The following is a 20,533-nucleotide window of genomic DNA, read 5'->3' as shown; positions in this document are numbered from 1 at the left end:
ACATAAAAATAATTGTTATTGAATATTTTGCCACTTAATATTTTGGTTTTAAAATACTAATGTAAGAATCTGATCTTTCAGAAGTATCACCTTAGGTATCTTGAGTTCATAGCCAAATAGGGCTTTTAGAGAGTTTGTTGCTGATATGTTGTGAAGCAGAGAGAGGGTTAGACACAGGTCTCTGTCCAGCGAGCCATTATATCCAGTGTAATTATGTTCAGTGTATTAATATTGTATTGTTTATGAGGATTGAAAGTTTGGGGTCTGAAAGTTTTGAATTCTGTACATATTAGAAACTAACTTCTCTATTCTTCCTCTCTGCTTTTTCCTCTCCAGGCTTGTACTTGAGTTCAATCTCCTGTCTTATGCTTTTGGTAAATTTCCTACTGTTGTTTGGACATGGTGTATCATGTTCCTGTGTACGCTTTCAATTCCCTATTTCCTGTTTCAACATTGGGCCGATGGCTACAGCAGGAGTTCTCATCCAGTGATCTATTCTCTTGTCCATGGCTTGATTTTTATGGTCTTCCAGCTTGGAATTCTAGGGTTTGGACCAACATATGTTGTATTAGTATATACACTACCACCAGCTTCTCGGTTCATTGTTATACTTGAACAGGTAAGATTTTTAGTGTTACCCAAAAGGGTGCTGTGCTTAGTTAAATAATAATAACAATAATGACATAATAGTGGTATTATTTTTAGCTGTATTAACGTGGGTAAGTTTTCATATATGGCACTGTGTGCCAGGAGATGTAGAATTTAAGTGCTGAACTATATTATCTCATCTTTTTTTTTTTTTTTTTTGGAGGGGGACTGGGGATTGAACTCGGAGGTGCTCGATCACTGGGTCACATCCCCAGCCCTATTTTGTATTTTAACTGAGGGTCTCAGTTAATTGCTTAGAGCCTCGCTTTGCTGAGACTAGCTTTGAACTTATGATCCTCCTGCCTCAGCCTCCCGAGTCACTAGGATTATAGGTGTGCACTACCGTTCCTGGCATATCATCTTATCTTTTAAAATTCATTCTAGCTCCAGTGTTCTCTGGATGTTAGTAATTGAAATAAATTATATTGAACAGTTCTGGATGAATTAAATTTTTTCCCCCAAATACTTTTTGTAAAAATCATCTAGATGATTAAATATCTTTGTAATTTAAAACTCCACTTTTGGGCTGGGGCTGTGGCTCGGCGGTAGAGTGCTCACTTAGCATGTGTGAGGCCCTGGGTTCGAGCCTCAGCATCACATAAAAATAAATGGGCTGGGGATGTGGCTCAAGCGGTAGTGCGCTCGCCTGGCATGCGTGCGGCCCGGGTTCGATCCTCAGCACCACATACAAAACAGAGATGTTGTGTCCTCCGATAACTAAAAAATAAATATTAAAAAAAATTAAAATAAATAAATAAATAAATAAAATAAAGGTATAAAAAATAAAACTCATTGTATTGTCATGTAACTATTTCCTTCTAAGTAAGAGATTTATCTCAATTTTTATTTTTATTTTATTTATTTATTTATTTTAGTTTTAGATGGACACAATATCTTTATTTATTTTTCTGTGGTCCTGAGGATTGAACCTAGTGCCTCACAAGTGCGAGGCAGGCGCTCTATCACTGAGCTACAGCCCCAGCCCTTATCTCAATTTTTTAATATATCCTTTAGAATTTTCTAACATATATTGTCTGTAGCACTATTTGACTAATAAAGACCAATTCAGAATTTCTTTGAACAGACTTGATTTCTTTTTTTTTCTTTTTTCTTTTGTATTGGAGATTGAACCCAGGGGCACTCTACCACTAAGCTACCCAGACCCTTTTACTTTTAATTTTGAGATAAGGTCTCGCTAAGTTGCTGAGCCTAGATGGAGATCCTTTTGCTTCAGCCTCCTGAGTCACTGGAATTATAGCATGCACCACTACCTCCATCTTGAACAGACTTAATTTCTTAATTTAGATTATTATAATATTTATATTAATAATGCTGTTAGGTACAGAATAATTTGAGTAATTACATGTCCTTTAGGGTTTGTTTTTTTAATTTGCTTTATTCCATAAAAGTGAAGTTCATTAGTGTCAATATAATCTAGTTCTGGGGTTGCTTATAGGAGATAAGGCAATGATAGAAAATTCATCTTTTCCCTCTTCCTTTTGTAGATTCGTTTGATAATGAAGGCTCACTCATTTGTCAGAGAGAATGTGCCACGGGTACTGCATGCAGCTAAGGAGAAGTCGAGTATGTAATTCCATTAGAGTTATAGGATATTTCAGCCTTTAGTTTTCACTAGGAAGACATGTTACATTCTGTAGAGATGATACTTATTTTTAAATACATCGATCAGTGGCTGATTTGGAAGACTGTTTACTGATTGTCCTTGTACCTACAATTAAAAAAAAAATTGATCATTAGACTCTTCTGTAACTTCTTATTGTGGACTGTTACTAGCCTCATTAACAACTGTGCCTACTGCTGATAACAGTTCACAATGCGAAATTACAGAAGAGTCTAATGATTACCAAGCACCAAGAGTGCTTCACACTCTGGAAATTATCTCAGTCACAGGAATAACTTAGATTGATAATGTTCAGTTAATGCAAGAATAGGTTGTTTTAGGAGACCAAGAGGAAATAACATGAGCTTAGAGGTCATGTTTTTCTTTGTCCTGTACTTCCTTATTTCCCCCTTTTAGTTTTGCTGGGAGAAATCAAAGAGCCTCTGATCTAATACTGTTTTTTCTTTTCTAGGCATGATTCCAATACCCACAGTCAACCAGTACTTGTACTTCTTGTTTGCTCCTACCCTTATCTACCGTGACAGCTATCCCAGGTAATAGCATTATGAAGTAGAACTGTGGTGAGCACTGGAGGTATAGAGGAGTGAGATGGGTAGGTAGGCAGAGGCCAGGTCATGTAGGGGTACAGAGATAATAGAAAGTATCCTCATTTTTTTCTCTGATATGGGAAGCCTTAAATGGTCATTCCAGCAGTCTAACTTGGTAATATTAATTCTTGGAAGAATTATAATTTTGTATGATCATAAATGATACTAAGTAATTTTTTTTTTTGTTTGTTTTGGTGCTAGGGATGCAAACTAAGCATGTGCTGTACCACTGAGCTACTCCCCCAGCCCATAAATGTTACTCTGTGTGGAAAAATACTAATTGTGAAGGTCATTCTTTAAATTCAGTTACATACTTTAGAAAACTTATTTTGTTTCTTCTTTCTTTAGAACTCCCACTGTGAGATGGGGTTATGTTGCTATGCAGTTTGCACAGGTAAATTGTTTAATTGCCTAAGGTGTGTTGATTGGAAAATGGGGATTCATATTTATTATAATGTAATCTATTCAAAATGGTAAATGTGTGTCAATGAGGAGCTTGAGAATGCTTTCTATTGAGACTATGAAATCTTTTAAAACAAATATGTAGTATTTTTTTTTTTTTGCCAACATCAAAGATAATTTTCTTCAGGAAGAGAAATTATTTTAATTGAAGTAATTCTGTTTGGTTATTTCAGTAAGCATCTATGTTAATTTTCCCCTCTCTGTACTTTGGGGTGGGGAGATATGTTTGTGGGTATGGTCCTTCACTCCATTCCCACTCCATTGTGAAAATCATAAATCCCAGAAGATCCCATTTAAATTGTTTCTAATACCCATTTATTTATTCTTTTGTTTAGGCTTCATGTAGTAGGAAAAACAGTTCTTAGATGATCTTTTAAAATGTCAGAGACTGAGGTTGTAGCTCAGTGGTAGAGCACCTGCCTTGCATGTGTAAGGCACTGGGTTCAATCCTCAGCACCACAGAACAATAAAGTAAAGGTATTGTGTCCATCTCAACTAAAAGAAGTATCAAAAAAATGTCATTTGGTAAAGGTTAATAAAAATTATGGTAGAGACTAAGCTTGAGTACCTGTTTGTTATTTGTTTTGGTGGTACTAGAGATGGAATCCAGGGCCTCTCATGTTCTAGGCAAATGCCCACCTCTGTGTTACACACCAGTTTTTATTTTATTTTATTTTGAGACAGGGTTTCTCTTAAATTGTCTGGGTGGCCTCAACCTTGTAGTCCTGAGTAGTCGGGATTATAGGTGTGCACCACCTCACCCAGCATAGTAATCTTATATACCAGGGCTAACTGAAATATATATGAAACATTGGTTTAAGTGTCGCATTGGTTTAAGGGTCTTTTGGAACAAAAACATAAGCTTTATTTTTTCTCATTAAGTCATCAATTTTCTAATCATCTTTGTTTTGTTTCAGGTTTTTGGCTGTCTATTTTATGTGTACTACATCTTTGAAAGGCTCTGCGCCCCCTTGTTTCAGAATATCAAACAGGAGCCCTTCAGTGCTCGTGTTCTGGTCCTGTGTGTATTTAACTCCATCTTGCCAGGTATAGTGGGTCCTTGTTAATTCATTTATGCAGAAGGAAAATAGCCACTGCCTCTGAGCACCTTTGGTTTTCCTCCTTTTTCCTGTAAATGTATCTACCCACTTATGCCATCTTAAGTAACCTCTTTTCCTTCTATCTCAGAAATGAAGTGTCCTTCAAGTTTCAGGCCAATTTTTCTATTTATCTATTAGCTTTCACTTAAGTTTTGCTTTCTCTGATGGTGAATGTTCCATATTTATTATGTTTTACCTTCCTTTTCACTATTTAGTTCACTATTATCTTGCTCTCAGTCTTACCAGGTTACTGAAATGTCCTTTGTTAAAATCATTAGTAACCTCCTGACTTTTAAACCCAGCACGTGATTTAGCCCTTATCCAATTTGACCTCCATGATGCATGGGATATTCTGACCACATGTTGAAATCTCACTTGGTATCATTTCTTAGTCTCCTTTTCTTTCCAGCCATATCTCCATCTCTTAACTTCATTTATTCCATTTATTTTTCTAGAGATATATGAGTACCTACTATGTGCCAGATGCTGAGGACTTGGCAATGAACAAGACATACACAGTCTTTACCCTTTGGGATCTTGCAGTTTGTAGTTTCCTTGACTTCCTCTTCTTCGTTCATTCATGAAATGTTTTGTTTTGTTGTGTAAGTTTTTATTAAACATTGGTAATATTTTGTCATTACCATCTCTCCTCCTTTCCCTTTCTCACAGGCTTCTTCCGGTATCCCTCCCTCACTATGCCCAAGACTTAATTTCAGTGAAGTCCACATTGTCCCTATGATCGGACGAGTATTGCATACTTGGATACCTTCCTCACCAGGCCTTCCTTTAGGAATGTGTCCTAAAGCCAGTCAGTCAATATCCTGTTGTCTGGCACATAGTAGATGCTCTATAAATATTTCTTGAATAAATGAATGAGAGAGGTGGACAAGTCAATGGATGTTTTACCTTGTAGTGTGTACGGCTACTATATAAATAGGGTAAATAAAGTGCTTTTGGGCTTTGTTTCATACTAGAGATGATATTTAAGGTTGAGTATTGAAAAACAGGTAGGTGTGTGCCTGCAGGGAAGAGGTAGAAAGGTCTGTCAGAGAGTAGGGTGGATGCAAATGCTTGAAATGTTTTGCAGAGGCAGAAATTCAGTATGGATGTGTTTACAACACTGGAAAGTTATTGGAGATAAGTTTAGACCAGGGTATGTTAACCTGTGACCACTAACATTTTGGGCTGGATAATTCTTTTGGGTGGCTCTCTTATAGGTTGTCTAGCAGCATCCTAGCCTCTTAACAACTAGATATCAGTGGTACAACCCCTACTCCTCCAGTTGCGACAACCAAAGTAAAGGGAACAAAATCTCCCAGTTTTAAATAGTTGGTTTAGGGGGACATCGTGAGGATTAGGGTTTTTTTTTAATATATATATATTTTTTAGTTGTTGATAGACCTTTATTTATTTACATGCGGTGCTGAGAATTGAACCCAGTGTCTCATACATGCCAGGCAAATGCACTACTGTTGAGCCACAACCCCAGCCCCATGAGGGCTAGGTTTTAAGGGGCCCTGGATACCAAGTTAAGCCATGTATCAAGATATTTCTTAAAAATAGACTGAGTCATCTATTGTCTGTTAAACCCATTTGGAAGGAAGTCATTGCTTTTTAAAATTAAAAAAATATTAACTTTTTGGGGGCTGGGGTTATGGCTCAGCGGTAGAGCGCTTGCCTCACATGTGCAAGGCCCTAGATTCGATCCTCAGCACCACATAAAAATAAATAAAAGTTCTTGTGTACAGCTACAAAAAATAAATGTTAAAAAATATTAACTTTTAAAAGTAAATGTTTCAGGGGCTGGGTCATAGCTCAGTGGTAGAGTGCTTGCCTAGCATGTGTGAAGCACAGGGTTCGATTCTCAGCACTGCATATAAATAAATAAAGATCCACTGAAAATTAAAAATGTATATATATTTTAAAAAGTATATGTTTCATCTGTGGGATGGGTAAACTAGAATAACAATTTATATTTTACAGAATAATTCCGGCTGAACAAATGATGTAGAATTAATGGCTTGGTATGTGAGCTATTTGGAAAGATTCTTCATATTGTCAATCTTATTTTTAGGTGTGCTGATACTGTTCCTTGCTTTTTTTGCCTTTCTGCACTGCTGGCTTAATGCCTTTGCTGAGATGTTACGCTTTGGTGACAGGATGTTTTATAAGGTAATATACATTTGGATTCATCTTCCTCTTCCTAATTTATTTATTTCCTCATTGTTAAGTATTTGAATACTTTTGGCTGATATTAACCAGCTTTTTGATTCAAACATTGTGAAATAATTTTATTTTCCACAAATTTTACCAGTATTAAGTCTGAAATTCTGATAACAGGTTAATTAACATAGCCCCATCTTCTGCTTCTAACATCTGCTTCCATAATATAGCGTGTGGTTTCTGCTGAATCCTCTGAAGATATATTGGTGATTATGGTAGGACAGCATTTGTCCCAAGGGCATTATATAAGACTTCCCCTGACTGTTCATTCATTTGAAATTGGCTGTCTTATTCTGTAAGAGTGACCTCAGTCAATTAGTCCTCAGTAAATTAGCCGTTTATGAGGGAATTAACTTTTCCCTTCTTTACTTTGAAAGGTATTGATTCTGCTTATATTCTTAATACTTCTGAAGTTGGAGTTAAGCTGTAGCCAGAGTGGTTCATAGTGATCCACAACGCTACCCTCAAGTCTACTGCTCTTTTCTTGCAGTATGTGTTGCAAATTTTAGATGTCTGATTCTGTTAGTCTGGTCTTAAAATTGGGAATAAGACATATAAAAAGGAAGGGATGTGGTTACAGCTCAGTGGTAGGGCGCTTGCCTAGCATATGTAAGGTACTGGGTTACATCCTCAGCCCCACATAAAAATTAAATAAATAAATATAGTGTGTCCATCTACAACTAAAAAAATTTTTTAAAATGATATACAAAGGAATACCAGGACTTGGAAGTAAGTACCATGTCAGTTCTTGTGTAATTAAATCTTTATATACCACCCCCAACTTTTTTTTTTTGTACTAGGGATTGAAACCAGGGACATTTAAAACCACTGAGCCATATCCCCAGTCCTGTTTTGTATTTTATTTAGAGACAGGGTCTCAATGAGTTGCTTAGGGCCTCGATAAATTGCTGAGGCTGGTTTTGAACTTGTGATCCTCCTGTCTTAGCCTCCCAAGCCACTGGGATTACAGGCGTGCACCACCATGCCTGGCCCCAACAACTCTTTAATATTCGCACTCAATCTAGTCTTTGTGACCTTTTAATTCTCTCATTGTTTTAGCAAGATGGGCAGGGGTTTACTAATTGCTGTTTAAATGAACATTAGAGATTTAAATCATTCTGTATTTTCTGTATTTTTCCATCATAACTTGTTTGATAATGAGACAGAATTACTCTAGAGACTTAATCATATGTAGCACTAGAATAATGTCATACTAAACACTAATAAATAATACCTTTTAAGATTTTTCTTTTTTAAAATTTTTTTTTAGTTGTAGATGGATACAATACCTTTATTTACTTGTTTTTATTTTTATGTGGTGCCGGGGATCGAACCCAGTGCCTCTCACATGCTAGGCAAGCGCTCTACCACTAAGCCACAAACTTGGCCCCGCCTTTTAAGATTTTTCTAATGTTTGTATATGGACTAGCAATTTTTCAGAGTATGCTCTGATTCTGTGTCATATTTGCATGTTCCTTGGGACTATTCCAGGGTTTTGCTTTAGAGGGGTGTGGGTGTGGGTGTGGGTATGTGTGTGTGTGTATGTGTGTATGTAATCTTATACCTTTACTTTCCCCCTCAGGATTGGTGGAACTCTACATCATACTCTAACTATTATAGGACCTGGAATGTAGTGGTCCATGACTGGCTATACTACTATGCCTACAAGGACCTTCTCTGGGTAAGCAGCAAGAGTTAGCTCAGGCTATTTAAAAAATGGAGATCCTTTCCTACAAAATATTGTCCAGGCGGGAAGAAGTTATACTTAATTGCTCATAATCACCAATAATGGATTGCTTCTTATGAATCTCTTTACCAACAAATAGTCTCCTTCTAGCTCTTTTTCATTTGGTTTTGTTTCTTTGTTATAAATGAAGAAATACCTGTGTGTGGATTTTTCTCTCCCATCAATGACACATGTCTGTGAGACATTCTTTGTAGTAGAATGTATTTAGACTGATGAAATTATTATTTTTTTTTCTTTTGTGGTAGTGGGGATTGAACTCAGGGGCACTTTACCGCTGAGCTACATCTTTTTTTTAATTTTGTATTTTGAGACAAGATCTCTAAGTTTCTAAGACTGACCTCAAATTTGCCATCCTTTGTCTCAGCCTCCTGGGTAGCTGGGATTATAGGATGTACCATGCCTGGCTGCTGAAATGTAATCTTAACTCTTCTGGTTAACACTAGAATCTATGGATTACAGTTTTTATTATTAAATAAGGGGATCATTTAAGTGACAACCTCTTTGGTGGAAATGGTAATGTATTTGAGTGCTAGTTCTGTTTTATGTGTGGCTTCACATATGGGATGAGGCAAGTCCCTTCTCCTTTCTAAATTTTAGCTTTAGAGAGGATGCCTGCCCTATTTTCACAGTACATCGTTGCTCTAAAGATTGAAATTTGATGTCTTTGTTTACATATGAAAATTGTTTTGTTAGCCATGGTAACTCACAAATGTAAGCTCAATTAATTTAATTAAAAATTAATGTCTTTGAAAGTAATCCAGATCTTTGAACATTAATGCTTTGGAAAATGCATCATTTTAATAAAACAAGTGTTTAAGAGCATGTTTTCTGTATTGATTTTAATAGATTTGGGTTAATCCAAGGAGTAAACTTAGTCAAGTATAAATAAAATTTTCTAGGTGCCCTTAGCATATGATAATGTCTTATGTGGTTCATGCTTAATTACTTAAAAATTATTTTAAAATGTTACTTTTACATATTTTCTTTGTACCTTAGTTTTTCTCGAAGAGGTTCAAGTCTGCTGCCATGTTGGCTGTCTTTGCCATGTCTGCTGTAGTGCATGAGTATGCCCTTGCTGTTTGCTTGAGCTATTTCTATCCAGTGCTCTTCGTGCTCTTCATGTTCTTTGGAAGTGAGTATCTTGGCATGTTTTGAATCCTGGGTATTATGCTGAAAGAGAAAATCAGGAAGGAAACTATAAAATCAATATAGAAAAATGAGAGAATAGTAATGACCATTTCAAGGCAGTGTATATCAGAATAATGGCTTTCAGTAATTGTACAAAACTCTGTTTCAAGGTGTTTACACTTTTAAGTTAGAGAAATAAACTGGTTTATCTCTTGAGGACCATTGATAACAATAATTTGAAAAAACATGAAATCTATCTAAACAACTTCCTGATTCATACATACTATCAGCATGCACTGCCTGGGAAACTGACCATTTTTTGAGTGGGTATATAGGAAAAAATTAAAATGCTGATAATTTCATGTTTTAGATACTGTTGATTTCCTACTGATTACTGGTTATTAAATTTAGACAATCAAGCTTCCTTTTTATTTATAGAACCAATGACCAGAATAAAATACATATATGAACTGTTGATGCTCAGTATAATGATTAAATGATTGCAGCACATAACTGAGGCTGCTCATCTCCTGATTTGTTTTTTTGTCACTAATGGATTATGTTTTGATAAGTGTGTATATTTTTGTTTTCTAACTTTAGTGGCTTTCAACTTCATTGTTAATGATAGTCGGAAAAGGCCAATTTGGAACATTATGGTGTGGGCTTCCCTTTTCTTGGGCAATGGAGTCATTTTGTGCTTTTATTCTCAAGAATGGTATGCACGTCAGCACTGTCCTCTGAAAAATGTGAGTCTTCAATTCAGTTAGAATGCAAAAGTAACTTCCTTGACCTCTGATGTAAGGGTTGGTGGGCAATATTAAGAAGGGTAGTTGTGATTATGTTGAAATAAAGAGTAAAAGGCGCTCATTTATTATCACACCTTCTATGCTATCCTTGAAGTTTCTTCCTTCTTGGGTTTTCTTCACATTGAACTCTCCTAGTTTTTGGTTTCCTTTCTTTCTTCTTCTTTTCCCTCCTTTACTGCCTTTTCTTCAGCTTCTTCTAATTTTCTTCCTGTCTCCTGAAAATGTAGGTATTCTCCAGGGTTTTCCCAGCAGCATGTATGCCCCTACCATCTAAATATGTTTTTCATCTCTTTCTTCCCAAATAAACTCTTATAAAAAATGCCGGACAACATTGATATGCCTAGAATTCCACACCCCCCCCCCTTTTTTTGTAATTATATTCGGGTTTCATTGATTCTTAGGGCCTTGTTTTTTAGCTGTATATGGATAACTTCCAAAATTTGAGGGGGGTTGCATTCTTGATATATTAGCCTGGGTGTATCTTCCACACATCTATAGCTGTGGATATCTATAATAAAATTAATCAGCTTTCCCTATGGTTCCTTTTTTTGCAGACTTTGTCTCCGTTATGTAGCTTTAATCCTCCCTTCTTATTTCCTATTGATCCCCTGTGTGCATCTGAACTAATCACTCTTGACTCTAGACTCTACCCTGGTCATGCTGCTCTTTATACTCGGAATCCACGTCAGATTTTATTCTCCTATCAAAATCTAATTTGGAAGGTCTGTTTTCCATGAAGCTTCTTCAAATTTTTGTTCCCATCTTATTTCTAAAATTTCATAGTACTTAGTCTGCTTCTCCTTTAAATAGTTTAGTACCTTAAAACCTTATATTATGGTCATTTTGTGTACATATTTTATCATCCTTAATCTATCACTATTTTGATTTTAGGACACAAAGTGGGATTTTGCTAAAATAAGAAGGCAAGGTGCTGAAAGGCCTAGTACCTATTTAGAATTTGGTCAGCAGTCATGTAATTGTGTAGAGTTTATTGAACTTCAGAGACTTCATGTGAAGCTTCTAAGTTGAATAAATCGGTGCTATAGATGAAAATACCAAACACCTTTGTATTAGTTTCTTATAGCTTAAAAGTTTCTGAATGGCTGGGGGGCAATTTAGAGATGTATACTGTATAACATTACACCTGTCCCACCACCATAATTTATATATATGGTATACACAAATAAAACATTCCTTCTTTTTTTTTTTTTTCTGTCATAGCCAACATTTCTGGACTATATCCGGCCACGTTCCTGGACTTGCCGTTATGTGTTTTAGAAGCCTGGACTATTTCCATCCTCATCACTGAAGATAGGATATTCTGCCTGATTTGGGGACAGCTGTATAATTTGGACTATTCCAGGCTTTACAGATGGCTCACTCCATTCCTAGCTCTCCTGGTGCTGGATTGTTGGGAGTTCACTGGAATCTTGTATGCTTAAGAGGACTTTTTTCCCCTTTTTGGGAGAAGGGAGACTTATAGCTGAGGTAATGACAGATTTTTGCTGGGTCATCTCAGCTTAAGCCTTGGTAATTATATCTGTTTTATTCCTTCACTTCATCCAATCAGAGACTAAACATACTTGTGTGGCCACTGAGTTAGCCAAAACACTTAGGAAGTATCTCACTTTAAGTATCTCTGGCTTAGAGTTGTTTTCATACATGTTGTTGGAAGGTATTTTAATTAAACATGCAATTGGAGAAGAAAGGAAAATAAAGATTTTTTTGGTATTTCTTGTAGAAAAGAAAAAAATATCAATTTTCCAAAGATAAATTTGTTATACATTCCATTTTATATTTTTTTAAAAGTTCAGATCTACTCAGTTTTTCTTTCTCTATACAATATTGTGAAGCAATTAGCTGCCTTTCACCTTGAATTCTCGAGTTTATGTCAGTCACAGTATATATTTGAGGGGATCAGAAGTAGCACAAGAAGAACATTTCTTTGTTTGATTCCAGAGTAATTTAAAAAAAAATTTCTGAGTCAATGATGTGTTTCAATTACATGGAAGGTTTGTTAACTTTAAGGTAATAACTTCTTTGAAGTTATTTAGAAGTATCCTTTGCTGCAATTATTTTATTTTCTAATAAACAGTGACTTCCCTTATTTTACAGACTAGCGAGTCATATATAACATAATATTAATCTCCTCAGTTAATAGTAAAGTGATCATTAAGGATCCAGAAGCTGGCTTCTGAAGCAGTTGCTCAATGGTAGCCTATTTTTAGATAAATATGTGACTGTTATCCAGGAAATGTACTCTATTATGTGATATTTCCAGGATATAAGATACTCATTCCTAATACAATGTGGTGTGTAAAATAATGTTTTTCTTTGTATGTATGAAATATTATTATGTTTATAAAGTTTGCACATTGGAAGAGATATCAGATACCATATAGTTCAACTTTCTACCCCCCCAAAAGTGAGACTTACATATTATTCAAATGATTATTGTTAGCTGGAGCAGCCACTTGAGAGATTATTGATATCCAGATAGTTTTGGGATATCTTTTCGGATGTTTTTTCACCACTGTTCTACAGTCATTTGAATCTCACAAGAAGATAAGGTGGAGTTTCTTAACCGTCACACCTAGTTTGGACCACAGGTCTCCAGCTTAAGATCCCATTTTGTTTACCATACCTTTGAATCAGATGAGTTGAAGCAGTTTTCAAACGTAAGACCCAGTTTAAAAGACACAAGTTCACCTCAAAACAAGTTATTAAAAAATTATTCTGCATATTTCTAAGAAGTAATGTAATAGGACCATAACCCCTAACAAGAGTACTATACCTTGTAATTTCTGAAATATTTCTTGAAAGTTAAAATGAATCAGTTACTTGAATCTGTCACTGCATTTTAAATATGAGGATTGCCAGGCATGGGGACTCACTTGTAATTCCATCAACTTGGAGGCCAAGGCAGGAGGAAAAAAAGGTCAATGCCAGCCTGGGCAACTTACGACGTGGTTTCAAAATAAAAAGGGCTGGTGGTAAAGCACCCCTGGATTCAATCCCCAGAAACAAAACCAAACCCCACTACATGTAATGAGGGAACAGACTGGCCTAAGATTTGGTTCTGAATTTGCCAATCTTTTGAAGCAAGAGAATGAAATGCTTAGTTGTGCATTTCTGTGAAATACTGGAGTCTTTTATTCTTGCAAGAGGACTCTGTTATGTAGCAATTCTGAATACTGTATTGGACTGGTCAAGTTTTGTTTTTTTTTTTTTTAAAGCTTTCCCATTTTTTTTTTAGTAGTGATTTGTTTTTCTGCCTGAGATTTTAAGTAATAATTAATGATGCATATAGGATTGTAGTGTTTAGAATGCCAGCTGTACTGAGAAACATTCAGAAACACATTAGTACTTAAAGGAATGGCCACTTTTTTGAAAGGAGATTCTTACTGCTGGCTACTTTTAGCAAAAATCTTTTCTTTAAACCACCATCTACATGCTAAACAAAACTAAAACCTCTAGCTAACATGTTTCAGGAAGATTCGTTTATTTTGTTTCCTATTTTGCTAATGCAGTAAAGTTATTTTAAGTTATAAAATGGTACTGTTTTTTCTTCTGAAAAGTAATGAATTTAGAATTCTGTAAGAAGTATTAATGATAATAACCATGATTTTTGTGTGGTAATACAAGAAAACTTTAGTATGTGTACAGCATTTAATTTTTCATTAGACCTTTAAGTTGGTCTTTTAGTACCTTTTATGTGTGGGATAAATGTGTTGATACTTTTATTCTGAATCCTGGGTAATGAAAACAATTGTTTTTTGTTGTTGGTGGTGGATTAATGTACTAAAATTTCCTCCGTAAAACTGTTCATCCCATATTAGAATTCAATTATAAGATAATTAATTGAATCTGCTTTTAACCTGATGATAGTAACTACAACATTTGGAAGCAAAGGAAAATATTTTTCCCCTTTTCAATATGTGCAAGGTAAAAATTGCTAATATCGGCAAGAAAGTACATTGTAGGCATGGGGATGTAGCCCACTGGTAGTGCGCTTGTCTAGCATGCTCAAGACCCTTGGTTTGATCCCCAGCACTGCAAAAAAATAATAAATAAGTTTGCAGGGGGCTGGGGTTGTAGCTTAGTGGCAGGGTGCTCGCCTAGCATATGTTCGATTCCCAGCACCATGTAAAACTAAATAAACAAAGTAAAGGTATTGTGTCCACCATCTACAACTAAAAATATTTAAAAAAATAAGATTGCAAGTTTGAGGCCAGCTTCAGCAACTTATGAGAACTTGTGTCAAAATGAAAAATAAAAAACGGGCTGGGGTTGTGGCTCAGTGCTAGAGTACTTGCCTTGCATGTATGAGGCACTGGGTTCAATTCTCAGCACCACAAATAAATGATTAAAATAAATAAATAAATGATTAACATAAAAGTCCATCAATAACTAAAACAATAAAATAAAAAACTGGGCTGGGGATGTAACTCAGTGGTAGAGCACCGTAGGTTCGATTCCCAGTACTGGAAAAAAACACTTATTATTTTTTGTCTATATCCCTAAAAAGATGTAATAGTTGTTGATACCTCTCACGTAAAGAAATCTTTGTTTTGTAAGGGTATAATTTTGAGTTAAGTCCAGTTGTTTTGTTGGGTGGGGGTGACATTATCACAGAAACTAACATAACTAGTAATGAGGTGGCCTGATACAGTACACTTTTGTTTCAGTTTTGGAATGTTACTCTTAAACCAGTAGATAAAACCAATAGACTAGAGCTCCTTCAGGTTGAAAAAGGGATGGTGGGCCTGGACCTCTTCTTGCTTGGTGCACTCATTCTCTCCTACCCCAGCATACTCAGTTTGAAACCAGTAGTGTGATTAAAAAGAGAATTGGCTTTTGATTAAGATAGCCCAGTATTTATTAGCAACATGAGTTGGGGCAAAATTGCTTAATTTATCAGAGCCAGAATTTTCCTCATCTGTAAAATGGGGATAACAACTACCTCACAGAATTGTTGCAAAGCATTATCCCTGGTAGACATATGGTCTCATTATTTTCCTTCCCTAAATTTGAAACCCAGGTCCCTACTGGTGTCTTAAGAATGTGCCTCTTTCTTGCCAGGGACAGTGATGAACACTGTAACCCAAGGGACTCAGGAGGTTGAAATAGGAGGATCACAAATTCAAGATTAACTTCAAGAAGACCCTCAACAACTTAGTGAGACTCTGTCTCAAAATAAAAAGGACGGGGGCTGTAGCTCAGTGGTAAAGCTCCCTGAGTTCAACCCCAGTATCTGGGGCGGGGGTAGGGGTGGGTTTTTCAAATGCTGCACTTGTATTTGTCTTTTAAAATAGACCCTCAGGATAATGCGAATTGGTGCTGCACTTTGATAGATTTTCCCATGACGGAATTAACCTGGTCATTTTAAACATGATTGTTACAGGCACTTGCTCTTATTTCCATCTTTCCAATGTTGTTATCAGGTTTATCTGCTTTAGCATTATAAGGTAGCAAGCTTCTAAAAGGAAGTATTGCTGCTATTACTTTAAATGTTTAGAACTAGTGTGTCTATTTTATAGCTAAGTTTTAGAATTTATGGAGGGGAAGGAAACATTAATGAGAACTCATTTCTACCAGTGCAAAGAAAGCTTATAGTCTTGGAAGGCAGAAAAAATTTCTTAATGGAAAATAGCTCACACTTTTTGTTAATGAAGTTTAACAATCTTGTGCAAAATTTAATGTAGTTTATTTAATACTACACACACAAGCTAAGATGTGTCTTCAGCATTGTTTCACATATCTTATCTCTAGGCTTTTAGCTCAAATTAAAGACTGGGACATAAACATTTTGAGGAATACTGTGAATGCCATTAGTGAAGTTTTTATAGCAATTTGATTCATTTTTAACATCACTATCAGCTGAGTGTTGAAAACCTTTGTTGAAATAAAATATTACAGATATGCCTGGTTTACAGAGATGATAAACTACAACTAGTCTGGCTGAAGCAAGGAGAGTACAGCCCTTCCCCACCTTAAATTTAATGCCTACTTGAAAATCAGTAGACAATAACAATAATAGTTACTAAACTTTAGTAGGAAAGCTGTATAATCTACATAAATCTATCTAAATGCTTAATAAAACTGTTAAGAGTGCAAAGAATGCTTATATAGAGTATTTTTTTTTTCTTCTAAATTTGAGATGGGGTCTTGCTCTGTTACCTAGGTGACTTGAACTCCTGGTCTCAAGCCATCTTCCTGCCTTAGTTTCATCCGTAGCTGGGACTACAGGTATGCACTACTGCACCCAGCAAGAAATTAACAGGGAATTTGGACTTGAGAAAAAGAATGAATTAATATTGGAAGGGATACGTTTTTTTTTTTTTTTTTTTAAATCTAATACTGCCTCTGTCTTCCTTTTTTTATTTTTTATTTTTTTTTATGTCTTCCTTTTTCCTAAATGTTGATCCTTATTTTTACATTATTACGTTGACATTTCTGCCTTTTCCAATGGAGTGCTGACCTTCAAGCTAGTGGAATTTTGTCTTGATGAAGTGGTAGCTGTACTTTGTTTTTAAAACCTGTTGAAACAGGCAGTTCATGCACCTAGTTGTTCAGAAATATAATTTGAATTTTCTTGTGCCAGTGTGCCAATTCTTGGATGGAAATGAGCCTGGAGTTAAGCTTCTCTCAGTTGGGCCAGTGCAGCTGCTTTCTTTCTGTACCTCTCCATTTTAAGTACTCATCCATAGTGTTCTGAGATAAGCAGAAGGTCACAGAAACCCAAAGTTGTTTTTAAAGGATTTTCTACAATTAAAGACATTTTCTCTAATTCTTGTTTGCTCTTTCCCTGAATTATTCTTCCTTCCTCTCCTTGCAAGTCCTTGTTTGTCTAATCATTGTGTGATGACTTTTAGTATGTATTGTATTAACATTAATCTCATGTTTTAAACTTTAAAAAATATATCTGCACACAAGATGGAAAAATACTGCATATGTGAAGAATGTGGTAAATAAATATATTTGGAAAAAAATCTAGTCTGTTTTAAAAGTAACTTCTTATGTATTCAATATTAACTATTTTGTATATCATAAGTGCTTTTCATCCTAATCTTAGGCAACTGTTGTCTATAGCCAAAAGAGAAGACAATAACTGAACAGCCCTCGATGGCATTTTCTTCACACTACAGATCCAATCATTTCCCAAATCCCACAGATTTTACTTTCTATGTATTTTTTGAACGTATTCATTTATTTGTTCCACTATCAGTACTACTAAGATTTTTTCAAGTTGGGTTAAGAACATAAATGATGGGGCTGGGGATGTGGCTCAAGCAGTAGCACACTCGCCTGGCATGCGTGGGGCCCGGGTTCGATCCTCAGCACCACATACAAAGAAAGATGTTGTGTCCGCCAAGAACTAAAAAATAAATATTAAAATTCTCTCTCTCTCTCTCTCAAAAAAAATGGGGGGGGGGGTTGTAGGTGGAGAAACCCTTTGTCTTCTAATTAAAAAAAAAAAAAAAAGAACATAAATGATGGATTACTTCCTTCTTCTAGTAACTAAAGACTTGATTAGCCATATAGTACCTGACACTGCTTTGGGACCTGATTTCCCTACTGATGGCTATGGCTCCAAACTATAAAGTGACACAGTGAAGATAAAAGCGGCAAGCTTTGGGGGGAATTACCCTTGCCTACTTGTACTTGCCTGGCTTCTAACCTGTCACTTGTTTTGATGGTTGCCAATCCTTAACATGAACTATACGTGTTCTATGATGCTGTTTTTGTGTATTTTAATTATTTGAAAAAGAAAAATTAGGGGGATAGGGGAGATAGGGCTGCAGGCTAAAATGCGCAGACACCCAAGATGTCAGACTGGAAGAGTTAAAAGTGACTATGTTTCTGGTTTTGAATCCTCTGCCCATATTTCTGTTACTCTGGAAACCAGAGCCTTAATTTTATTAATCGGTTGGATAACTGTTTTGTGTTATCAAAGCGAACACTGAAGGCATTGTGCAGGCACTGTAAGGAATATGACGACTGAATACAATCAAGTTTCCTTTCCTTCTCAAAGTTATCTAGACCTTGTCTCCACTAGCATTCATTATTCTTCACTGAATCCCCGCTTTAATACAAATGGTCCCTGGTAGGTAGGTAGGAGTGTAAGAGCCGAGAAGAGTCTGTCCTGAGAGCAGGTTTTTAAGCGAGAAAACCTGTGTTTAGTTTTGTTTGTACTGGGGATTGAACCCAGGAGTGCTTAACCACATCCCCAGCCCTTTTTTAATTTTTTTTTTTGAGACGGGAACTCTATAAAATTGCTTAGAGCCTCGCTAACTTGCTGAGGCTGGCATCGAACTTGCGATCCTTCTGCCTCAACCTCCCGAGTGGCTGGGTTTACAGGCGTGCGCCACGAAGCCCGGCAAAAGTTGGGTTTTTAAACGATTTTACCTGGGTTGGCTCCTTATAAAGTGCAGCACTCCTTTGTCTTCACAAAAGAAAAAAAGGGAAAATGGACACAGGAAAGCCTTGCGCGTGCTCTGGGGAAGGCCACGCCTCCACAGAAGACGGGGTTACAAATGCCAGGGGCCAGACAGCTTTAGCAAGAAAACCCCGACGGACAGGAATCTAGAGTTTCTGGCTATCCAATTTTCCCGAGCTTAGCTTTTTAAAAAAAATATGCAAAACAAGACAGAATGGAGACAACGCCGGAAACCACCCTGGCTCGTTTCCGGCGCGGCCCAAGGAGGTCGTTTGGGAGCGAGCGCCTGCCCGACTGACGCCTGCGCACTAGCCCGGTCCGCGGACGTTAGGCCGTTGCAGAGACGCTGTCGGATTCCGTGACAACAGCTGGATTAAACACTTTTGTTCTTAATTGTTAGTGAATCTATGCTGTGACTTGCACTGAAGCTCCGGGAGAGTGTAAGGGACGGTTTTCCGGCTGTTTCCTCCTCCGCCGGCACCTCCGAAGGCAGCCCCGATTGAGGGTTGCTATGGAGCGGAGTCCTGGGTTTCCATGACGATGCGCAGGCGTTCCAGTGGAGGGCCGGGCGGCCGGAGGCCTGGAGGGAAACCCAATTTGCCGGTACAGATCACAGGTGTCCTTTCCTGTGGTTTTTAATGGAGAAACGCTGCGAGCCCTGCCTGACATTCGACACCGTGGCTCTGTCCTGCGCGAGGGGCACTGTTTTGGGGAAGCTGGGGACACGAGCGGGCGGTGCCCACAGGGCTGCGGGCGGGCGGGCAGGCTGTGGTGGGGCGAGCGTGTCCTTCCCCGACCCTCCCACACTCGCTGGCTTCTCAGTCACGTTAGAGGACCCTAGAGAACCTCAGGGTCCCCCCCAAAGAAGGGGAACACTGCTAGGTGGATTCCAACTCCGAAATGAACACAAGCACGTAATGGGTCTCTCTCTCTCTCTCTCTCTTTTTTTTGTTGTTCATTTCTTTTGCCTACAGGACAATTTGACAGCCTGAAGGTCCTGGTACGAGGCCGATTTACTTTTAAATTAATTTGAGGAATATTTCAAATTACTAAAGAACGGTAGGAGGCTTGCTCTCGCGCGCCCTCTCCCTTTTTTTTAAAAACTATGTCTCTTCAGAAAACACCGTCCGCATCTCTGAACTCCTTATCATCTGAGGCCAAAAAGTCAAGAGTCTCTGTAGTCAAGGAGGAGACCCGAGGTAAACTTGAAGGATCCCGCCGACATAATCGCGGTCATTGGCAGAAATCACCTTCCATTCACCATTTTTCTTCACCAGACGTTTCCCCCTACCCTTTTCCCCTCCCTTCCTCTGAGCCCAGGGTCTCCCTGTGTTATCAAAGCTGGTCTCTGATGATTAAATGATCCTCAGTGGGCACTAGAGCTGTTTTTCTGACACTCGTTCAAGTAAAACCAAAAGCCATTTTCTTTTATAGTAGTTTAGAGCCAGTCCTGTTTGATTACTCCACCTAAAGGCTATGTTTATACTTTTTCCAAATGCTGATGAGTTTTATATTGTTTTAAAAATTCACCCTCCTATTTTAAATACAATGGCATCTTTTTTGGTAGTTGGTCTCTGACATTAAGGCACTTAAAAAGAATAGTGGAGATAAGACAGACACATGCAAATCATACAAATTATGTATTTGTATCAAGTTTTAATAATTTTTCTAAATGAAAGCAATTCTGTGAGCTTTTCATTCTTAGATGAATGCAGATCTAACACTAGAATAAAAATTGCTGGGCTGGGGC

The 20,533-nt window shown here is 37.1% G+C and overlaps 2 protein-coding genes and 1 long non-coding RNA gene across 4 annotated transcripts in view; 2 read left to right on the top strand and 1 right to left on the bottom strand.

Moving 5' to 3' along the window:
• Nucleotides 1-17,337, top strand: part of Soat1 (sterol O-acyltransferase 1) — a 59,398-nt gene extending 42,061 nt beyond the window's left edge. Inside the window, exons 7-16 of the mRNA XM_027934968.2 lie at nt 337-619; nt 2,154-2,232; nt 2,742-2,823; nt 3,226-3,271; nt 4,257-4,386; nt 6,514-6,611; nt 8,245-8,343; nt 9,406-9,541; nt 10,138-10,283; nt 11,565-17,337. Coding sequence (XP_027790769.2) covers nt 337-619; nt 2,154-2,232; nt 2,742-2,823; nt 3,226-3,271; nt 4,257-4,386; nt 6,514-6,611; nt 8,245-8,343; nt 9,406-9,541; nt 10,138-10,283; nt 11,565-11,621 — 1,156 coding nt within the window. The 3' untranslated portion in view covers nt 11,622-17,337. The remainder of the gene's footprint in view (nt 1-336; nt 620-2,153; nt 2,233-2,741; nt 2,824-3,225; nt 3,272-4,256; nt 4,387-6,513; nt 6,612-8,244; nt 8,344-9,405; nt 9,542-10,137; nt 10,284-11,564) is intronic.
• The window catches only part of LOC139701421 (uncharacterized), a 57,821-nt gene extending 38,807 nt beyond the window's left edge, over nt 1-19,014 (bottom strand). Inside the window, exons 1-3 of one of the 2 annotated variants that reach the window (XR_011704003.1) lie at nt 18,753-19,014; nt 9,401-9,579; nt 2,231-2,377 (exon numbers count right to left, since the gene is read on the bottom strand). This is a non-coding gene — a long non-coding RNA (uncharacterized lncRNA). Of the gene's footprint in view, nt 1-2,230; nt 2,378-9,400; nt 9,580-18,752 lie in introns of those variants that run through there. The other variant, XR_011704002.1, reaches the window with a different exon arrangement.
• A 316-nt stretch (nt 19,015-19,330) lies between these two features.
• Nucleotides 19,331-20,533, top strand: part of Axdnd1 (axonemal dynein light chain domain containing 1) — an 84,490-nt gene continuing 83,287 nt past the window's right edge. Inside the window, exons 1-2 of the mRNA XM_027935058.2 lie at nt 19,331-19,386; nt 19,758-19,982. Coding sequence (XP_027790859.1) covers nt 19,889-19,982 — 94 coding nt within the window. The 5' untranslated portion in view covers nt 19,331-19,386; nt 19,758-19,888. The remainder of the gene's footprint in view (nt 19,387-19,757; nt 19,983-20,533) is intronic.

This window comes from Marmota flaviventris, chromosome 12 (assembly GCF_047511675.1).
Source record: "Marmota flaviventris isolate mMarFla1 chromosome 12, mMarFla1.hap1, whole genome shotgun sequence".
NCBI lineage: Eukaryota > Metazoa > Chordata > Mammalia > Rodentia > Sciuridae > Marmota > Marmota flaviventris.
Note: the sequence above shows the minus strand (reverse complement) of the source record. Positions and strands in the feature narration are given on the sequence as shown.